This window comes from Chaetodon auriga, chromosome 17 (genome assembly GCF_051107435.1).
Source record: "Chaetodon auriga isolate fChaAug3 chromosome 17, fChaAug3.hap1, whole genome shotgun sequence".
Lineage (NCBI taxonomy): Eukaryota > Metazoa > Chordata > Actinopteri > Chaetodontiformes > Chaetodontidae > Chaetodon > Chaetodon auriga.
Window position 1 is genome coordinate 21,259,485 of NC_135090.1, and position 16,704 is coordinate 21,276,188.

At 43.1% G+C, this 16,704-nt stretch overlaps 2 protein-coding genes across 3 annotated transcripts; both read right to left on the reverse strand.

Annotated features, from left to right (window-relative positions):
- Positions 1–3,021: 3,021 nt before the first annotated feature.
- LOC143334919 (BOLA class I histocompatibility antigen, alpha chain BL3-7-like) lies at positions 3,022–8,840 on the reverse strand. Its single transcript, XM_076753925.1, has 8 exons — positions 8,684–8,840; positions 7,337–7,603; positions 6,498–6,776; positions 5,778–6,074; positions 4,812–4,910; positions 4,493–4,510; positions 4,242–4,320; positions 3,022–3,763 (listed from the first exon to the last, which is right to left on the reverse strand). The coding sequence occupies exons 1-7, from the start codon at positions 8,739–8,741 to the stop codon at positions 4,274–4,276; spliced, it is 1,065 nt and encodes a 354-aa protein (XP_076610040.1). The 5' UTR covers positions 8,742–8,840; the 3' UTR covers positions 3,022–3,763; positions 4,242–4,273.
- A 1,165-nt stretch (positions 8,841–10,005) lies between these two features.
- LOC143334915 (class I histocompatibility antigen, F10 alpha chain-like) lies at positions 10,006–16,286 on the reverse strand. Of its 2 annotated transcripts, none has more exons than XR_013078372.1 (7): positions 16,210–16,286; positions 14,889–15,155; positions 14,074–14,352; positions 13,594–13,890; positions 12,632–12,730; positions 11,849–12,131; positions 10,006–10,062 (listed from the first exon to the last, which is right to left on the reverse strand). XR_013078372.1 is itself a non-coding variant. In XM_076753919.1 (7 exons), exons 1-7 carry the CDS (start codon positions 16,280–16,282, stop codon positions 11,337–11,339), a joined length of 1,257 nt encoding a protein of 418 aa, XP_076610034.1. In that variant the 5' UTR covers positions 16,283–16,286; the 3' UTR covers positions 11,227–11,336. The 2 variants fall into 2 exon arrangements, 1 of the variants encoding a protein (XP_076610034.1); XM_076753919.1 differs by lacking the exon at positions 10,006–10,062 and adding an exon at positions 11,227–11,518 and having other exon boundaries at positions 12,072–12,131.
- Between the last annotated feature and the right edge of the window lie 418 nt (positions 16,287–16,704).

A 16,704-nucleotide genomic window follows, 5' to 3' on the forward strand; every position in this document is an offset into this window, starting at 1 on the left:
CTCTATTTATCTGTGCCTTCTTTATCTCGTCTTCCAGCGCAACTACTGGGTCCATGGTTCCTCTACTTTTCCTAAAACCACTCTGGTAGCTCTGCATTAGACCTTTTGTCTGTAGCCAGAAAACCAGCCTATCATTGACCATCCTCTCCATAATCTTTCCCATTCGGGACGTTAGTGCAATTGGCCTGTAGTTACTGGGATTCTTACCATCTTTCCCTGGTTTCCTAATTGGGATGATTATCGATACCTTCCATTCATCTGGAATAACCCCTTCTATCCAAACTGTGCAAACTTCCCTGCTCTGCCGAGTTTGGGGCGTCACCGTCGCATCACCGAACGTCACCGGAAAGACCCGAGTAGTCCCGAAGGATGACAGACAAGTTATGTGTAGCGTGCTGCGCACGTCTTGTCCGGTAGAGACAGCACTAAACAACTGGGTTGTGGCCGTCCACGTCGTTATTTGTGTCTGTTGTGCGTGAGTACAAAGTACGTTTGCATCTGTTATTTATTATGTGTTGTAACTACCTGATGCACGTTCTCGCCCACAGAGTTTTTTCTAAGTGACGTATGTTGCTACGGGCCAGTAATACGTCCATCCTTATCCATATATGTGTTCTAACCATATGAATCTGTTATGGTTGAGTGTTTCATACATGGATGGTTGCAATATCTGACGATATTTACGTTACGTTGTGTGTTAGATTGTAATGGTGCAGCCTGAAGCGCCCCCGTGCGGCCATTAGGAAGTACTATTTGACCAGAGTTGTTGTCTTACTGCGTTCTTTGTGTGCTACCATTCGTGTGTTTATATTACAGACATGTTAATAGCTGTATTGTTTATTTATTCCATACTTCAGGAAACCACAACATAAAGCAATACAACGCATCCTGCACCTTGTTCATGTGTGGAACTAATAAAGAAGAAGAACAAAACTCTCTGGACTAGCTGCAGTTTTTCTGACCGAAAACTAAGGCCAGACTGAGTACGCCAGCATCCAACATACATTTCACACAAACCTTATTAAACAAACGTAACACTACATCTTTCCCCTTGACACTTAAATTCTCTATCATAGCATAACAAATCCTATCTTTCCCTGCTGTAGACCCACCAACTTTCCTCAATGCCCCATTGAACTCCTGTATAGAAAATTCTGTATTTCACATCCCACATTGCCCATCATCCTCATATAACTCACCTCTATATTTTGCTATTGTTGATTCCCTCCCATTACAGTCCTCTTGCGTTAAATTTCCTGAACTGTGCACTTTAACTAACACCTTTGCTACTGCCTCAGCTTTCTCTCTGCTATTAGTAGTAATCTTTTGATCCTCTATCATTACTGGATAGTCAAACTCCTTTCCATTCCCCCTCATTTTCTTGACCATGCCCCAGACTCTCTGTATTGGGGTGGTTCTCCCAATAGAGTCACAGAACTTCTTCCAGTGTTCTCTCTTGGCCTTCTTTACAGTACACCTTACTTTCCCCTGACACCTCTTATATTTGATTAAATTTTCATAATTATGTGTCTTTTTTGAAATTCTAAATGCCTTATTCATGTCTCTAATAACTTCCCTACATTCCTTAGACCACCAAGGAACAACTCTACTCCTTTCTTTTGGCTCGGTCTTAGGAATGGTAGCATCTGCAGCAGTAATTATACCATTAGTTATATCTCTACACAACACCTCAATACTTTGATTATTGTTAACCCTCAGTAGCTCACTCTCACTTATCTCTGAGAATGTATCCCAATCAGCCCTCCTCAGCATCCACCTACCATCCCTCACATTATGTTCTCTGACCAGTTCCAATTCTGTTTGAGTCACTACAGGATAGTGATCACTACCTATAGTACTTTCCCTTAATGCTTCCCAACTACACCTATCAGCCACTTCTTTAGTGGCACTGGTATTATCTATTGCAGATTCACTACCTTTTGTCACATCTATTCTTGTGTATGTTCCATCATTCAAGCACACTAATTCACGTTCATCCAAAAACTCTTCGATCACACCACCATTGACATCATCCTTATCTCCCCAAAGAGAACTGTGCGCATTAAGGGAGTGATCATCTGCTCACTGGTGCTTTATATAGCCTGACCCTGATCGGTCTGGGCGGAGTGCAGCCTGGAGGTGCATTCACAAACACTTCCTAACATGTGTGCTGTGTACTCCACTACATGTGTAGCTTTAAAACTAAAGGAGAAAATGTCCCCTGTCCCTAAATACAAGCAGGACATAATTTCAGTGCTGAGAAGCTTAAAAAAATCCCACAGCCTCTCAAGAAAGTCCAGGTCTGTGTGTTTTCACACTTTCACACACACTAACTTTTGAAGGTCACAGAAGGCGAGCGGTTAAATACATGACTTTAAAAATTAGATTATAAAATAGTGAAGTTCCCACAAAGCGTCACATTAACTAGATGACAAATAGAAGGTGAGCGTAACTCTGATTATTTTATGCTGCAGGTATAACCGGTTAGATCCGGTTAGAAAAAACAGTTGATTTGGAGGAGCCACAGCTGTAATGTCATCAGTTGCTGGGCAGATTTCAGCACAACAGGTTGTGCAGTTTGAAGAAGATCTGAGCGGAAGTCTCTCACACACACTGATAGAATATAGACGTACACACACACGATGAGACATAGAAGAACACATGAACCAGAGGTTTTAAACATTAGTGTCTTTTTTTCCTCCATTTTTCAGGAACAAGCCGACAACAAAGAAAGATTATGTGTTTAAGAGCTTTCTTATTCAACAGCAGCACGAGAGTGGACAAATGTCAGACTCTCAAACAGAATCATCACAGTAATTTCATCATGTTAATCCCCTTTTTAGCTATTTTTATAAGATGACAGGTTTTCCCACCTAATTTTGTTCTTCGTGCTCTTTAGTGAACGTTCACAGCTCAAAGTCACGCTCGTTTTGTTTTATGACAACAGTAAATACTCATAGAAATGTAGCTGCAGTGACAGAGTATGTAAGCATATATATAGAAGCACAAGAGACAGAAATTTGGAACATTTGGGACTTTATTTTAAAGCAAAACAGTACAAAGTAAATGAAAAAGCAGGCAAACTCATTTATTTAACACAACATATGATTTAAAGCATCACTGTTAAATTTCTTTGCAGCTTTAAAACTAAAGGAAAAACGTCCCGTCCCCAAATACAAGCAGGATATAATTTCAGTGCTGAGAAGCTTAAAAAAACCCACAACCTCTAAAGAAAGTCGGCTAAAACTAAATTAATTCAAAACAGATCAAAAGATGAATAATGTGGAACGAAAACCAACAAACTCCTGATTCAGAGAAAAACCTTAAAGACTTAAATTAATCTTCAACCTGCTTAAAATCACAACTAAATCTTTACATTGCTTAACTTTTCAAGAAATACACAAGCTTACTATTCGCACAAGTGGAAATATTTTCATTCATGCTGTTAAATAAACCATGATGTCAAACATTTTCTTCTTTCGTCTTTCTGAGCAGAAACAGTGAAGAAAACTCTGACTGTCAAATATGTGTTCTTTCAAGGTTTATGTCATCAAATCACCACATTATGTGAAGATGGGGATGCATGAATCTGTGTGTGTGTGTGTGTGTGTGTGTGAATTTCTATAGATTTACAGACCACAACTGATTGGAGCAGGAAACACCTTGAGTATGAAAGTATAATTCTGCTTGATTTGTTGCAGATGAACACATCCTGATGATGGATGTATGAAGATGCTGTGATGCGTTCATGTTCTCCATAAACCTAAAGAGACAAAAAGAAAAACATTAAATCCATCAAACAGAAGCAAAATCATTGAGCGTAAACGTTGAAATGAGTTCAATTCCACAAAGCCTCATTTTGTTGAATCGTTTGGACTTAAAACATCCTGATTGATTGAAGTGTGAACATCGTGTGAGCCCAGTATTTACCTACTATACCACCATGTTCAGCAGCAGTCTGACAAACTGCTGTCCCTGTTTGTCTGAAGCTTCACATTTGACTTTTTAATAGGACTCTTTATCTGAGCTGCTGATGTGAAGCTTTCTGAAAGCACCTTTCTCTGAATAATCTCATTTCACTTCATAGAAAACAGCTGAAAGTCAAACATTTCCTTTGGAAAGAGTCACACAAGTCTTACAGTGAAGAAACAAACAACGACACAAAGTTCTTCTCCACAAAGTTTAAGGCAGCTTTGTTGAGCAGCAGCTGTGAAATTCATGTCCCACATGAAGCGACTCACTGTGTTCAGGCTGCTGCTGCTGTGTTTGTCTTTCAGGCCTTTGGGTTCAGTTGCTCCATGACCTCAGGGTTGGTCACAGCTGGAAGGTCAGAGAGACGTCGTTAGCCCTCATCCTGCTGTCAACTGACACTGTGTTCAACAAACAGCTAACACTGCCACAAAAGCTGCTCAGCACAAGATCCAGAAAGGCCTTTTCATCTACAGAGAGCGTGTCAGCGCAGAGCAAACACAAGAAAAAGAGCTTCACTTACGAGATGGAGGCTGTTTGGCTGAAACGAGAAGAAAAGACAAATTATTCACGTGCTTCCAGTCGAAAACTCTGTCAGCTTCTTTCCAGCTCCTCAATAAATCCCGTCCACCTTTTGTTCACATCTCCTGTTATTTCTGCTGCCGTCACCTCTCCTGACATCATCACGCTACAGTCACATGATCACCACACTGTGGCTCTGAGCCTCGCAGCGCTTCCTGCTGTCTGAAGCACATTTTGATGTTCGGCCAACTGAGGTTTGTGATCAAAGCGTCCAAATCAAAACCCTGAAAAAACGAAGTGTCTCTGTTTGAGTCTCTCACCGTTCTTCTTTCTGTAAACCACGAATCCAAGAGCGGCGACGACGACGAGAGCGAGAACAACCACTGCGACGATGACGATGGGAATGACAAGAGAATTCTCTGTTGAGCAGAAAACAACAACAAACAGTCACAACCTGAACAGATGAAGCAGGTCAGAAGACAAGAACGTCCATCTGCCCAAAGGACACAATCCTGCATACAGACGCTGTGTGTTTGTTTGTGCTGCTGCTGTTGTTCATTTCACTTTTTATCTCCACTCGTCTCCACATCATTACTGTATCTGTGCTCGTTGATCCTCGTCCAGCGTTTTTAGCTGCGTGTCTGTGCTGCTTTCTGTCTTACATGTTGTTTGTGGTCACAATGAGAGCTTCTGACAGTCTGATTCAAAGTCCTTTCTGACTGTCTGCACACTTGGACCACAAACTTTCTTCTGACTGATTTACTGATGGACACAAACGTTCATCCACTCATTAAATAATCTGCTTCTCTTCTAAAAGTGACAGCAGTAAAGTCAATACAGGAAACCTCTGAACTGTGGTTACACATTAAAATGGTTAAACATGGTCTGAAGAAACAAAAAACGAGTTATTTAAAAACTGAAATAAATTATGAAAGTGATTAAAAAAAACACTTTATATTAAAATATGTGATTGAATGAATGTTTGAGTATTTCATTATTGAATTTCTTGTATTAATTCAAGTAAAAATAAAAATGATGGTGGACGACGATGATTCCTTTAAAACTTTAAATCAGGAAAAATAACTTTCATTCTTTCAGGGATTTGCTGACTCTGTTGTCAGCGTGCATTGATTTCAAATCAATCAAAGCCTTCAAATGTTCTGGAAAAACTGCTTGATGAGAGAAAGTGACAGCAAAGACAAACATAAAAAGACATGAAGTGCAGGACGGTGACAGTAAAATAAAGGTGTGTTTCCCGCCTTCATCACTTCTGATCCCAGTCTTACTTTCATTGCTCCTGATCTTTGCTTTGTCCAGTCTGGTGACGATGTCGTCCTTCACACCAGAGAGCTGAAACACACATTCGTACTTCCCCCAGTCTTCAGACGCTGAAGGTTTCAGGTCAGCGCTGGTCTGGAAGGTTCCGTCGTGGTTGGGGAGGATCTCTCCGAGCTCCACGTCCTCATGAAGCTCCTCTCCATCTTTCCTCCAGATGAGTGTGGCTCTGTCAGGGTAGAAACCTGAAGCGTGGCAGCTGACTGGAGAGGAGGGAGTCTTCTGGAGGAGAGACACTGAGGGGAGCTCTGCAGAGAGAGAGACAGACACTTTAGAGCTTCTTCATGAGGATTTACTGAACATTAATATCATCATTCCTGTTTGATGTCATCTGCTTTAAATGCTTCAGCAGCAGACACTTTAAATATGTTTGCAATGAAAGGAAACATGACTGAAGAGTCGCTGAGAAAAGAAGGAGGGACAGAGGAGGACAAAGACAGGTGAAGAGAGGTGAGGAGGGTGAGACAGATCAGAGAGGGACGAGGAGGACAGAGAGTGAGAGAAAGACAGAAGACACAGAGAGAAAATGGAGGGACAGAGACATGAAGTGAGACAAAGTGGGTCTCTGTATGTCCCTTCATATTTACTGTAATGTCCCTGCTGCTTAGAGACACAAGAGACACATGAAGGTTGTTGTGTCCATTAAAGGACATCAGGTCATGTGATTCTACCTGTCCTCAGCAGAGACCTCCTCCCATAGTCCACATACTTCTTCAGCCACTCAGGACAAATCTGGGCGAGATAGTTTCTTCTGTTTGCTATCAAACCTTTGTTCTCTTCCCACTCATGTTTGCTGATGACAGCTTGTTGTTTTGGAGCGATCCACGTCTCTGTCTTCAGGTCAAATGATATGAAGTCTTCTCCATCATAACCATACTCATGAAAACCATTGACCTCTCTCGTCTCATCGTCCCACTCACAGCCGTACATCAACTGGAAAATGTGGACACCTGAGAGAGAGACAGACAGAGAGGACAGTGAAGCAGAGTGAGATCACAGCCCAGTCATCCATCACCAGTCCAGATCACATCTTCACCACAGACACACACTGATCCACAGACGCCAAAACAGAGGATCTACACCTCCTGCTGTCATTGGCTCCACCGAAGACGCTCACAGCCAATCGTCATGTGGACGGCGTGGACGTCTTCCGGACAGACGGATGGATGGCACAGACACACTTTGGTCAGCAGAGGTAATCTAATCTAATCTGGAGTTCTACTGTATATTATGGGATGGACACACGGTGTTACTAAGCTCTGCTGGTTATTATGGGATGGACACAAACACTGGATCAGTGGAGGACAGCAGCATCCAGGACTCTCAGTCTCAGTGATGTTTCTGTCTGAGTCTGACTGTGTTTCAGCCAAGAAAAGCCTCCATCACACAGTGTGTGTGTATGTGTGTGTGTGTGTGTGTGTGTGTGTGTGTGTGTAAACATCTGTTTGCTAAAATACAGGATTCAAATATAAACAACATTTTATCAGCAGAAAGTGAAACATAAACAAACCTCCAGTTTGGTTGAAGCGCGGCTTCAAATCTTCAATGCTGACTTTGAAGGACTGCTGGTGACTCCGATACCTGTTAGTGTTCCTCTCCCAGTAGTCAGCTCTGTCTTCTGTGACTCTGCTCATCCAGTCCTGTTTGGGTTCTGCTCTCCTGGTGTTACTGTCATAGTGATCTATCTGAACGTCATCAACCATCCCAACAGCCACAAACTCTGGGAAGTTTGGGACTCCAGAAGAACCAGTGTAGAAATACTTCAGAGAGTGAGCCACTGTAAGAAAAACTTCATGTCATGATTTCAGTTTTCACAATTTCACTTTGATTCATCACTGAAAAACCTTATTTTCCTGCACACACAATCAAAAAGAACTACAGCGCATTCAAGACATCCTCATCATCTCTGCTGTGCAGTCGACAAACACACAAACACCTTCACAAAGAAAGATTTTGCTCCACAAACTCTTTCATATTTCTGACGATCTGCTCTTGAAAACACGTCTTTATTGTGAAATGAGACGTCAGAGGAGTCGCACGTTCACTTCATGCAGTCTGTCCCTGACTTTCACTGACACACAGCAGTCTGTTGGACGTCCACGTCTAAGAAACCGAGCAGAACATGAAGATCTGACCCTGGTGCAGCTCACTTTCACATATCTTGACTGATGAAAGATGAAGAATTATCTCTCAGATTAACACCCAGAAATCTCTGATCATCAACATTTTGCTCAAAACCAAATCTTCTGTATTTGATGACGATCCTATGAAATGTTCATGGACACAGCTCCACGTTTCACAAAGATCTCTTCAGGAACATTTTTCCCTTCATCTCTCATGTGGTCGTTCTGTGCACTTTCTATTAGTCTGACTTCTGTCCTGGATTGAAAGCAGCTTCTTCTTCTCTCTAACGTCCTTTGTTAAACTGCAGCGTTCCTCCACCATCAACTCATGTTTCTTCACGCGAAAGAAGGAAAAAAACTGACACAAATATTCACATAATTCAGATTAAAATAAATCAGGATTAACAGCACTGAATGAACGACAACACACTTTTTCTAGAAAACAGTCATGAACAACTTAAAGGCACAAATGGAAAAGTGCGCTTTTGGCTCCACTTCCGCTCAACAAACGACTGTTTTGCGCTGCGTGTCTGCTGCCATTTTAGCATTAAGATCGAAACCGGATCGATCCTCCTGATAGTCTGGAATAATGGCCCGAATCAAAGGAAAACAAACAAAACGGAACAACATTTTCATCTACAGGAGAGACAAGCTTCAATTCACAGACACAGAATATAAAGACACGAAGACTTTTTTCTTCAACAATCAACGGACTTGAAAAAGTCTTCACTCACCTGCCGCCGCCCCATGTAGACCTGTTCCCAGCAGAACCACAAAGATCAACGTCCTCATTGTGAATTTTCACATCTGAAATTTCGGTAGAACAGACCGACTTTTCGTCGTCAGTACAAACTCACGAGCAACGCCCAAACCGAAGATCAACACTAAAATGAGGACTAAACATGGACAGACGCTGATACCAAACCCCATCTGAGCCAATGAGAATTCAGTCCGTGCATGACGTCACTTGTAACTGGGTCAAACTGAGCCACTGAGGTTATGAACGAAAGCGAAACTTAGCTGATCTCATGTGAGCCTGTGGAGGAGGATGGGGAGACATGACATGCGGGCCTTTATGTTGCTTTCTGAGCTCTGTTCACATATGAAAGGAGTCTGAAAGCTGCTGCTGCTCACATCCTGTTCAATGTTCTGCAGCTTGATGGGATGTAATGTGCAGAAACGTGTTCATTGTGTGGGAGGTCAGAGGTCACTGTCAGCTACAGATCACACACTGTGGAGTCTGTGTGGATGCAGCAGTGTCTTATTGTTGTTTGGCTCTGTGTGGCTGCTGTGGGATTGAAAAGAGTCCTGATCAAAATATCAACAACAAACAACAAGTCAAAGTGATTTCATTGATGTCATAGTGAGTAAATGTGCTCAGGAGCTCCCCCCAGTGGCTCAAACCTGCACTTGATGAGCAGCAGCACAGTTTCTCCAACGAAAAAAAAAAAAAAAAACTTGAAACAGAAAACCATGTTCCTTAATTCAAGTATTTATTCAAAAATATTTTAACATTGGTAGAAAAAACCTAAGCAGAAACAGTCCACATGTGTCAGCCTACTTAACAAACAAGTAAAAATGCAAAATAGTTCCAACACTGAACTGAACCACAGTAGAACACTGCTCTTACACATGGTGCTTTAACTCAAACAAAAGAAAAAAAATATCTTGACTGTGTTGAACTGTCATGTAACAGATTAACATAAGAACTGTGAAAAAATATTTCTGTTAAAATATTTCTGTTGACATATTTAAAGGCATTACTCATGTCAACAGCATCCCCGTTTCCAGCAGCGGTGGGACGCTGTGCATTTGCAAAAGCTGAAACACCATATTTAGCTGAAAATGGCACAAAGACAACACATCAAATGTTTTGTTTGTTTGTTTGTTTGTTTGTTTTCTAATTATTTAATTTAGATTTTGATGCCGGCAGCTCATTTCACAAATGTTGGGTCAGTGGCAACAAAAGCTGTGAAAAGCTGAGAGAAAACAGCTGGTGGAACATCTCACAGTTAATGAGGTTAACTGGCAGCAGGTGAGCGACATGATTGGGTACAAAAAGTCTGTCTGAAGTAAAGAGGGGGAGGGGTCCACCGCTCTGTGACAGACTGCGCTGGAAAACAGTGCAACAAGTTCAGAATAATGTTTGTGAACGTCACTGCATGGGCTCAGGAACACTTCCAAAAAGCATCGTCTGTGAACACAGTTTGTCGCTGCAGCCACAAATAAAGCTGAAACTCTACCAGGCGAAGGGGAAACCATGTACGAACCAGATCCAGAAACACCGCGGCCCCCTCTGGTCCTGAGCTCATTTAAGATCCACTGAGGCGAATTTGCAAATCATCACATTCTGTTTCTACACTACTCACAAAAAGTGAGGGATATGAGATTTTTGGCTTTCGGGTGAAATTTATGGAAAATGTAAAAAGTTCACACTACAGTGACATAACATCATGAAAGTGGGGCATTTAAGTAGAAGCGTGCAATGGTGATTTCCTCATCTCAAACAATTTATTGAAACAAAAGCCAACAGCAGTGGTGAGTATACCACAACAAAAAATGTCAATGTCTCAATAACTTGTCTTATGTGCCCTCGAGCTTCAATTACAGCTTGACAGCGACGTCTCCTGCTGTTCACAAGTCGACTTGTTGTCTGCTGAGGCGCGGCATCCCACTCTTCTTGAAGGGCGGCCCTCAGGTCATTGAGGTTCTGGGGAACAGAGTTATGAGCCTCTACACAGCGACTCAGCTGATCCCGTAGGTTTTCTATGGGATGCAGGTCTGGAGAAAGTGCAGGCCACTCCATGTGAGGTACCCCAGTCTCCAGCAGCCGTTCCCTGATGATGTGACCTCGATGAGCTGGAGCATTGTCGTCCATGCAGATGAAATTAGGCCTGCGTTGTTCATGCAGGGGCACAATGACTGGATTAATGATGTCATTCAGGTAGTATGGGCTCGTCACTGTACCATTCACAAAGTGTATGGAAGTTCTGTATTGACTAGATACACCTGCCCAAACTGTAACACCACCACCACCACCACCAAAGGCTCGTCTGGTGACAACAGTGGCTGATGCATAGCGCTCTCCTTGACGTCTCCAACATAGCTGGCGGCCATCATTTCTGCTTACCGTGAATCTGCTTTGATCAGAGAGCAGCACTGAGGCCCACTGGCCCCTCGTCCAGCGTAATTGCTCCCTGGCCCATGCAAGACGATGACGCCTATGCCTGGTGGTGTGGTCAGGTACCCTTGCAGGTCGTCTAGCACGCAGACCACGCTGATGTAAACGCTTTTGAATGGTCTGACATGACACTTGGGTGCCTCTCACCTCCCTTAAAGGTGCCTGGAGTTGAGTGGCATTCATCATCCGGTTCGGCAGGGCACTGATCACAGTGAAACGGTCATCAGTGTGGGATGTGGCCAAAGGACGTCCACCTTTATGCCTTTCTGTGACTCTTCCAGTCTCTCTGTGTCTCTGTTGCAACCTGCTGATGACACTCTGTGACACTCGAAGCTCAGTGGCCACGTTCCTCTGAGAACATCCTGTTTGAAGTACTGTTGATCAATTGCTGTTGATCAAGGAAATTTATTGGTCGATTCATGGATCAAACACCTGCTGTGAATTTTGCCGTTCAGCTCCTTGTTAGAGAACAGCGAGTTGTGCAAAAAGTGCTGAAACGCTGAACAGATGGACATGTGCATTCAAAAGATCAGAGAAGGTAAATTCAGTTCACCTGTCAAGGTTATAGTGCGTTTTAGGTTCATCCTGAAATTTCACCCGAAAGCCGAATATCCCAAACTTTTTGTGAGTACTGTTTTTACATTTTACAGCATCCCAACTTCTCTGGGAGCTGGGCTGCATGAAAAGCTCTCAAACTGTTGCTAAAAAAGCAAATGGCTGTCAAAATGTGCGCAAGTAAGGCTCGCTTTGAAGGCACACAGTACAACATACAGGCCATGAGTGGGAACAACAGACAGATTTCTGTTCAGGCAGTCATGCAAACACACAGACGGTCCTTCAGCTACACAGGCTGATCTGCTCTGGGCTGCCAGAAACTGGAACCTTTGGGAAAAGACTTGGGAACTGGTGCGAAGAGGTTAGCAGATAGAGACATTAGTTACCATTGGCCACTGCGCTCGTGGAAACTCCTGGAGGAGACTTGACAGGCGAACGCATCAAGTCTACAAATGAGAACAAAATAAATCACTTGACAAAGTCTCTGGGCCTGAAAGAACAAAATATAGAATCATTTGAATGGACAGACAGATTGTCTCATTGGCTAAAAGCGTCTCTTCTTTATTTCTTAATACTTTTCTCTCACATCGCGTCGTCGCGACGCAGCGGCTCACACACTGCTCACTGCCTCAAAAACACTCTCCACAAGAGTCGGAAAACTGTGCGACTCCCGTTTCTCCCCGTCAGCCTCTAACTACAAACCCTCCTGCAATGCCATGAATGTCGGTCAGTGTTGGAGAGTGTTACCAGTAACACACAGTAATCAAAATATAATTTGATTTAATAACAGATGAAGAATTGGAGCAAATATGATGAAACATCAACATGTAAATTTATATTTAACTCAAATGGCTTCTCCAGTCATATCATCATGACACTGCAGCTCACATAGATTCTGATGAGTCAGGAGCTGAAAAAACTGAGTGTCTCTGTTTGAGTCTCTCACCGTTCTTCTTTCTGTAAACCACGAATCCAAGACCAGCGACAACAATGACGAGAGCGAGAACAACCACTGCGACCATGATGGGAATGTGACGAGAATTCTCTGTTGAGCAGAAAACAACAACAAACAGTCACAACCTGAACAGATGAAGCAGGTCAGAAGACAAGAACGTCCATCTGCCCAAAGGACACAATCCTGCATACAGACGCTGTGTGTTTGTTTGTGCTGCTGCTGTTGTTCATTTCACTTTTTATCTGCACTCGTCTCCACATCATTACTGTATCTGTGCTCGTTGATCCTCGTCCAGCGTTTTTAGCTGCGTGTCTGTGCTGCTTTCTGTCTTACATGTTGTTTGTGGTCACAATGAGAGCTTCTGACAGTCTGATTCAAAGTCCTTTCTGACTGTCTGCACACTTGGACCACAAACTTTCTTCTGACTGATTTACTGATGGACACAAACGTTCATCCACTCATTAAATAATCTGCTGATCTTCTAAAAGTGACAGCAGTAAAGTCAATACAGGAAACCTCTGAACTGTGGTTACACATTAAAATGGTTAAACATGGTCTGAAGAAACAAAAAAGGAGTTATTTAAAAACTGAAATAAATTATGAAAGTGATTAAAAAAACACTTTATATTAAAATATGTGATTAAATGAATGTTTGTGTATTTCATTATTGAATTTCTTGTATTAATTAAAGTAAAAATAAAAATGATGGTGGACGACGATTCCTTTAAAACTTTAAATCAGGAAAAATAACTTTCATTCTTTCAGGGATTTGCTGACTCTGTTGTCAGCGTGCATTGATTTCAAATCAATCAAAGCCTTCATATGTTCTAGAAAAATTGCTTGATGAGAGAAAGTGACAGCAAAGACAAACATAAAAAGACATGAAGTGCAGGACGGTGACAGTAAAATAAAGGTGTGTTTCCCGCCTTCATCACTTCTGATCCCAGTCTTACTTTCATTGCTCCTGATCTTTGCTTTGTCCAGTCTGGTGACGATGTCGTCCTTCACACCAGAGAGCTGAAACACACATTCGTACTTCCCCCAGTCTTCAGACGCTGAAGGTTTCAGGTCAGCGCTGGTCTGGAAGGTTCCGTCGTGGTTGGGGAGGATCTCTCCGAGCTCCACGTCCTCATGAAGCTCCTCTCCATCTTTCCTCCAGATGAGTGTGGCTCTGTCAGGGTAGAAACCTGAAGCGTGGCAGCTGACTGGAGAGGAGGGAGTCTTCTGGAGGAGAGACACTGAGGGGAGCTCTGCAGAGAGAGAGAGAGAGAGAAGACACAGAGAGAAAATGGAGGGAAAGAGACATGAAGTGAGACAAAGTGGGTCTCTGTATGTCCCTTCATATTTACTGTAATGTTCCTGCTGCTTAGAGACACAAGAGACACATGAAGGTTGTTGTGTCCATGACATGACATCAGGTCATGTGATTCTACCTGTCCTCAGCAGAGACCTCCTCCCATAGTCCAGATACTTCTTCACCCACTCAGGACAAATCTGGGTGAGATATTGCTTGTTCTGTGCAATCCCAGCTTTGTTCTCATCCCACTTGTGTTTGGTGATGACAGCTTGTTGTTTTGCAGCGATGAACGTCTCTGTCTTCAGGTCAAATGATATGAAGTCTTCTCCATCATAACCATCTTGAAAATAACCATTAACCTCTCCAGTCTCATCGTCCCACTCACAGCCGTACATCCTCTGAACAATGTGGACACCTGAGAGAGAGACAGACAGAGAGGACAGTGAATGAGATCACAGCCCAGTCATCCATCACCAGTCCAGATCACATCTTCACCACAGACACACACTGATCCACAGACGCCAAAACAGAGGATCTACACCTCCTGCTGTCATTGGCTCCACCGAAGCCGCTCACAGCCAATCGTCATGTGGACGGCGTGGACGTCTTCCAGACAGATGGATGGATGGCACAGACACACTGTGGTCAGCAGAGGTAATCTAATCTAATCTGGAGTTCTACTGTATATTACGGGATAGACACACAGTGTTACTAATCACTGCTGCTTATTATGGGATGGACACAAACACTGGATCAGTGGAGGACAGCAGCATCCAGGACTCTCAGTCTCAGTGATGTTTCTGTCTGAGTCTGACTGTGTTTCAGCCAAGAAAAGCCTCCATCACACAGTGTGTGTGTGTGTGTGTGTGTGTGTGGAAACATCTGTTTGCTAAAATACAGGATTCAAATATAAACAACATTTTATCAGCAGAAAGTGAAACATAAACAAACCTCCAGTTTGGTTGAAGCGCTGCTTTGCAGTTTCAATGTTGGCTTTGAAGGCCTGCTGGGTGCCCATCAGTCTCTGAGTCTGGCTCTCCCAGCACTGTTCATCATCTGCTGTGGCTCCGATCATCCAGTCCCGTTTGTGTTCGTATCTCCTGGTGTTACTGTCATAGTGATCTATCTGAACGTCATCAACCATCCCGACTGACACAAACTCTGGGAAGTTTGGGACTCCAGAGGAACCAGTGTAGAAAAACTTCAGAGAGTGAGCCACTGTAAGAAAAACTTCATGTCATGATTTTAGTTTCCACAATTTCACTTTGATTCATCACTGAAAAACCTTATTTTCCTGCACACACAATCAAAAAGAACTACAGCGCATTCAAGACATCCTCATCATCTCTGCTGTGCAGTCGACAAACACACAAACACCTTCACAAAGAAAGATTTCGCTCCACAAACTCTTTCATATTTCTGACGATCTGCTCTTGAAAACACGTCTTTATTGTGAAATGAGACGTCAGAGGAGTCGCACGTTCACTTCATGCAGTCTGTCCCTGACTTTCACTGACACACAGCAGTTGGTACAAACAGGCACCGCTGTTGGTCTTCCTCGTGCTGGATGTCTCCGTGTGAAGTCAAACTCCACTTTAGTTTCCGCTCAGTGGACTCTTTTATTCTGCAGGATGTTTCATCAGCAGCTGACCCTCGTCATCATCCCATTAGTTTGAAATGTGACATCACAAACCTCTGACCAAAATAGATTCGCTATCTGTGATTCTCATTTCTTTTCTCTAGTCAACACGTTCACACTTCCTCTATTTCATGATGTTACGTCCAGCGCATAATATCTGTGGCTGATTCATCCTGCGACTCGATTAAACGGCTGCTATTGAACATACAAGACATGGGAGAAGTACCAGTGTGATGTGACTGAAAACTCTGCGGTGAAGCAGATGTGGATTTCAGTATGTGCAGTCAAATGGAGAAATCTGGAAAAGTGCGCTTTTGGCTCCACTTCCGCTCAACAAATGACTGTTTCGCGCTGCGTGTCTGCTGCCATTTTAGCATTAAGATCGAAACCGGATCGATCCTCCTGATAGTCTGGAATAATGGCCCGAATCAAAGAAATCAAAAAATGGAGCAATCAACCAATGAGGTGAACAAACAGGATTTACGAAGGTGACCTTTGACCTGACGGCAAATACTTCTTAAAACATTTCTACCATCTGCAGGAGAGACAAGCTTCAATTCACAGACACAGAATATAAAGACACGAAGACTTTTTTCTTTAACAATCAACCGACTTGAAAAAGTCTTCAGTCACCTGCCGCCGCCCCATGTAGACCTGTTCCCAGCAGAACCACAAAAATCATCGTCCTCATTGTGAACTGTTGCATCTGATTTTTCTGAGTCATGACAAACTCATGAAAACCCTCCTGATTGAGGATCAACACTGAAATGAGGACAAACCACAGAGATGCTGATATCAACCTCCATCTGAGCCAATGAGAATTCAGCCTGAGCGTCGACGTCACTTGTAACTGGGTCAAACTGAGCCACTGAGGTTATGAACGAAAGCGAAACTTAGCTGATCTCATGTGAGCCTGTGGAGGAGGATGGGGAGACATGACATGCGGGCCTTTATGTTGCTTTCTGAGCTCTGTTCACATATGAAAGGAGTCTGAAAGCTGCTGCTGCTCACATCCTGTTCAATGTTCTGCAGCTTGATGGGATGTAATGTGCAGAAACGTGTTCATTGTGTGGGAGGTCAGAGGTCACTGTCAGCTACAGATCACACACTGTGGAGTCTGTGTGGATG

What these genes read in the sequence shown, in the direction of transcription:
- LOC143334919 (XM_076753925.1), bottom strand. Translation starts at nt 8,741, where the DNA reads ATGAGGACGTTGATCTTTGTGGTTCTGCTGGGAACAGGTCTACATGGG. An exon ending in TCTACATGGGGCGGCGGCAG is followed by an intron (nt 7,604 to 8,683) that starts GTGAGTGAAGAC and finishes TTTTTCTTACAG; the next exon opens with TGGCTCACTCTCTGAAGTAT. An exon ending in GAGGTCTCTGCTGAGGACAG is followed by an intron (nt 6,075 to 6,497) that starts GTAGAATCACAT and finishes CTCTCTCTGCAG; the next exon opens with AGCTCCCCTCAGTGTCTCTC.
- LOC143334915 (XM_076753919.1), bottom strand. Translation starts at nt 16,282, where the DNA reads ATGCAACAGTTCACAATGAGGACGATGATTTTTGTGGTTCTGCTGGGA. An exon ending in TCTACATGGGGCGGCGGCAG is followed by an intron (nt 15,156 to 16,209) that starts GTGACTGAAGAC and finishes TTTTTCTTACAG; the next exon opens with TGGCTCACTCTCTGAAGTTT. An exon ending in CACGAGCGCAGTGGCCAATG is followed by an intron (nt 11,519 to 12,071) that starts GTAACTAATGTC and finishes CTTGATCAACAG; the next exon opens with CAATTGATCAACAGTACTTC.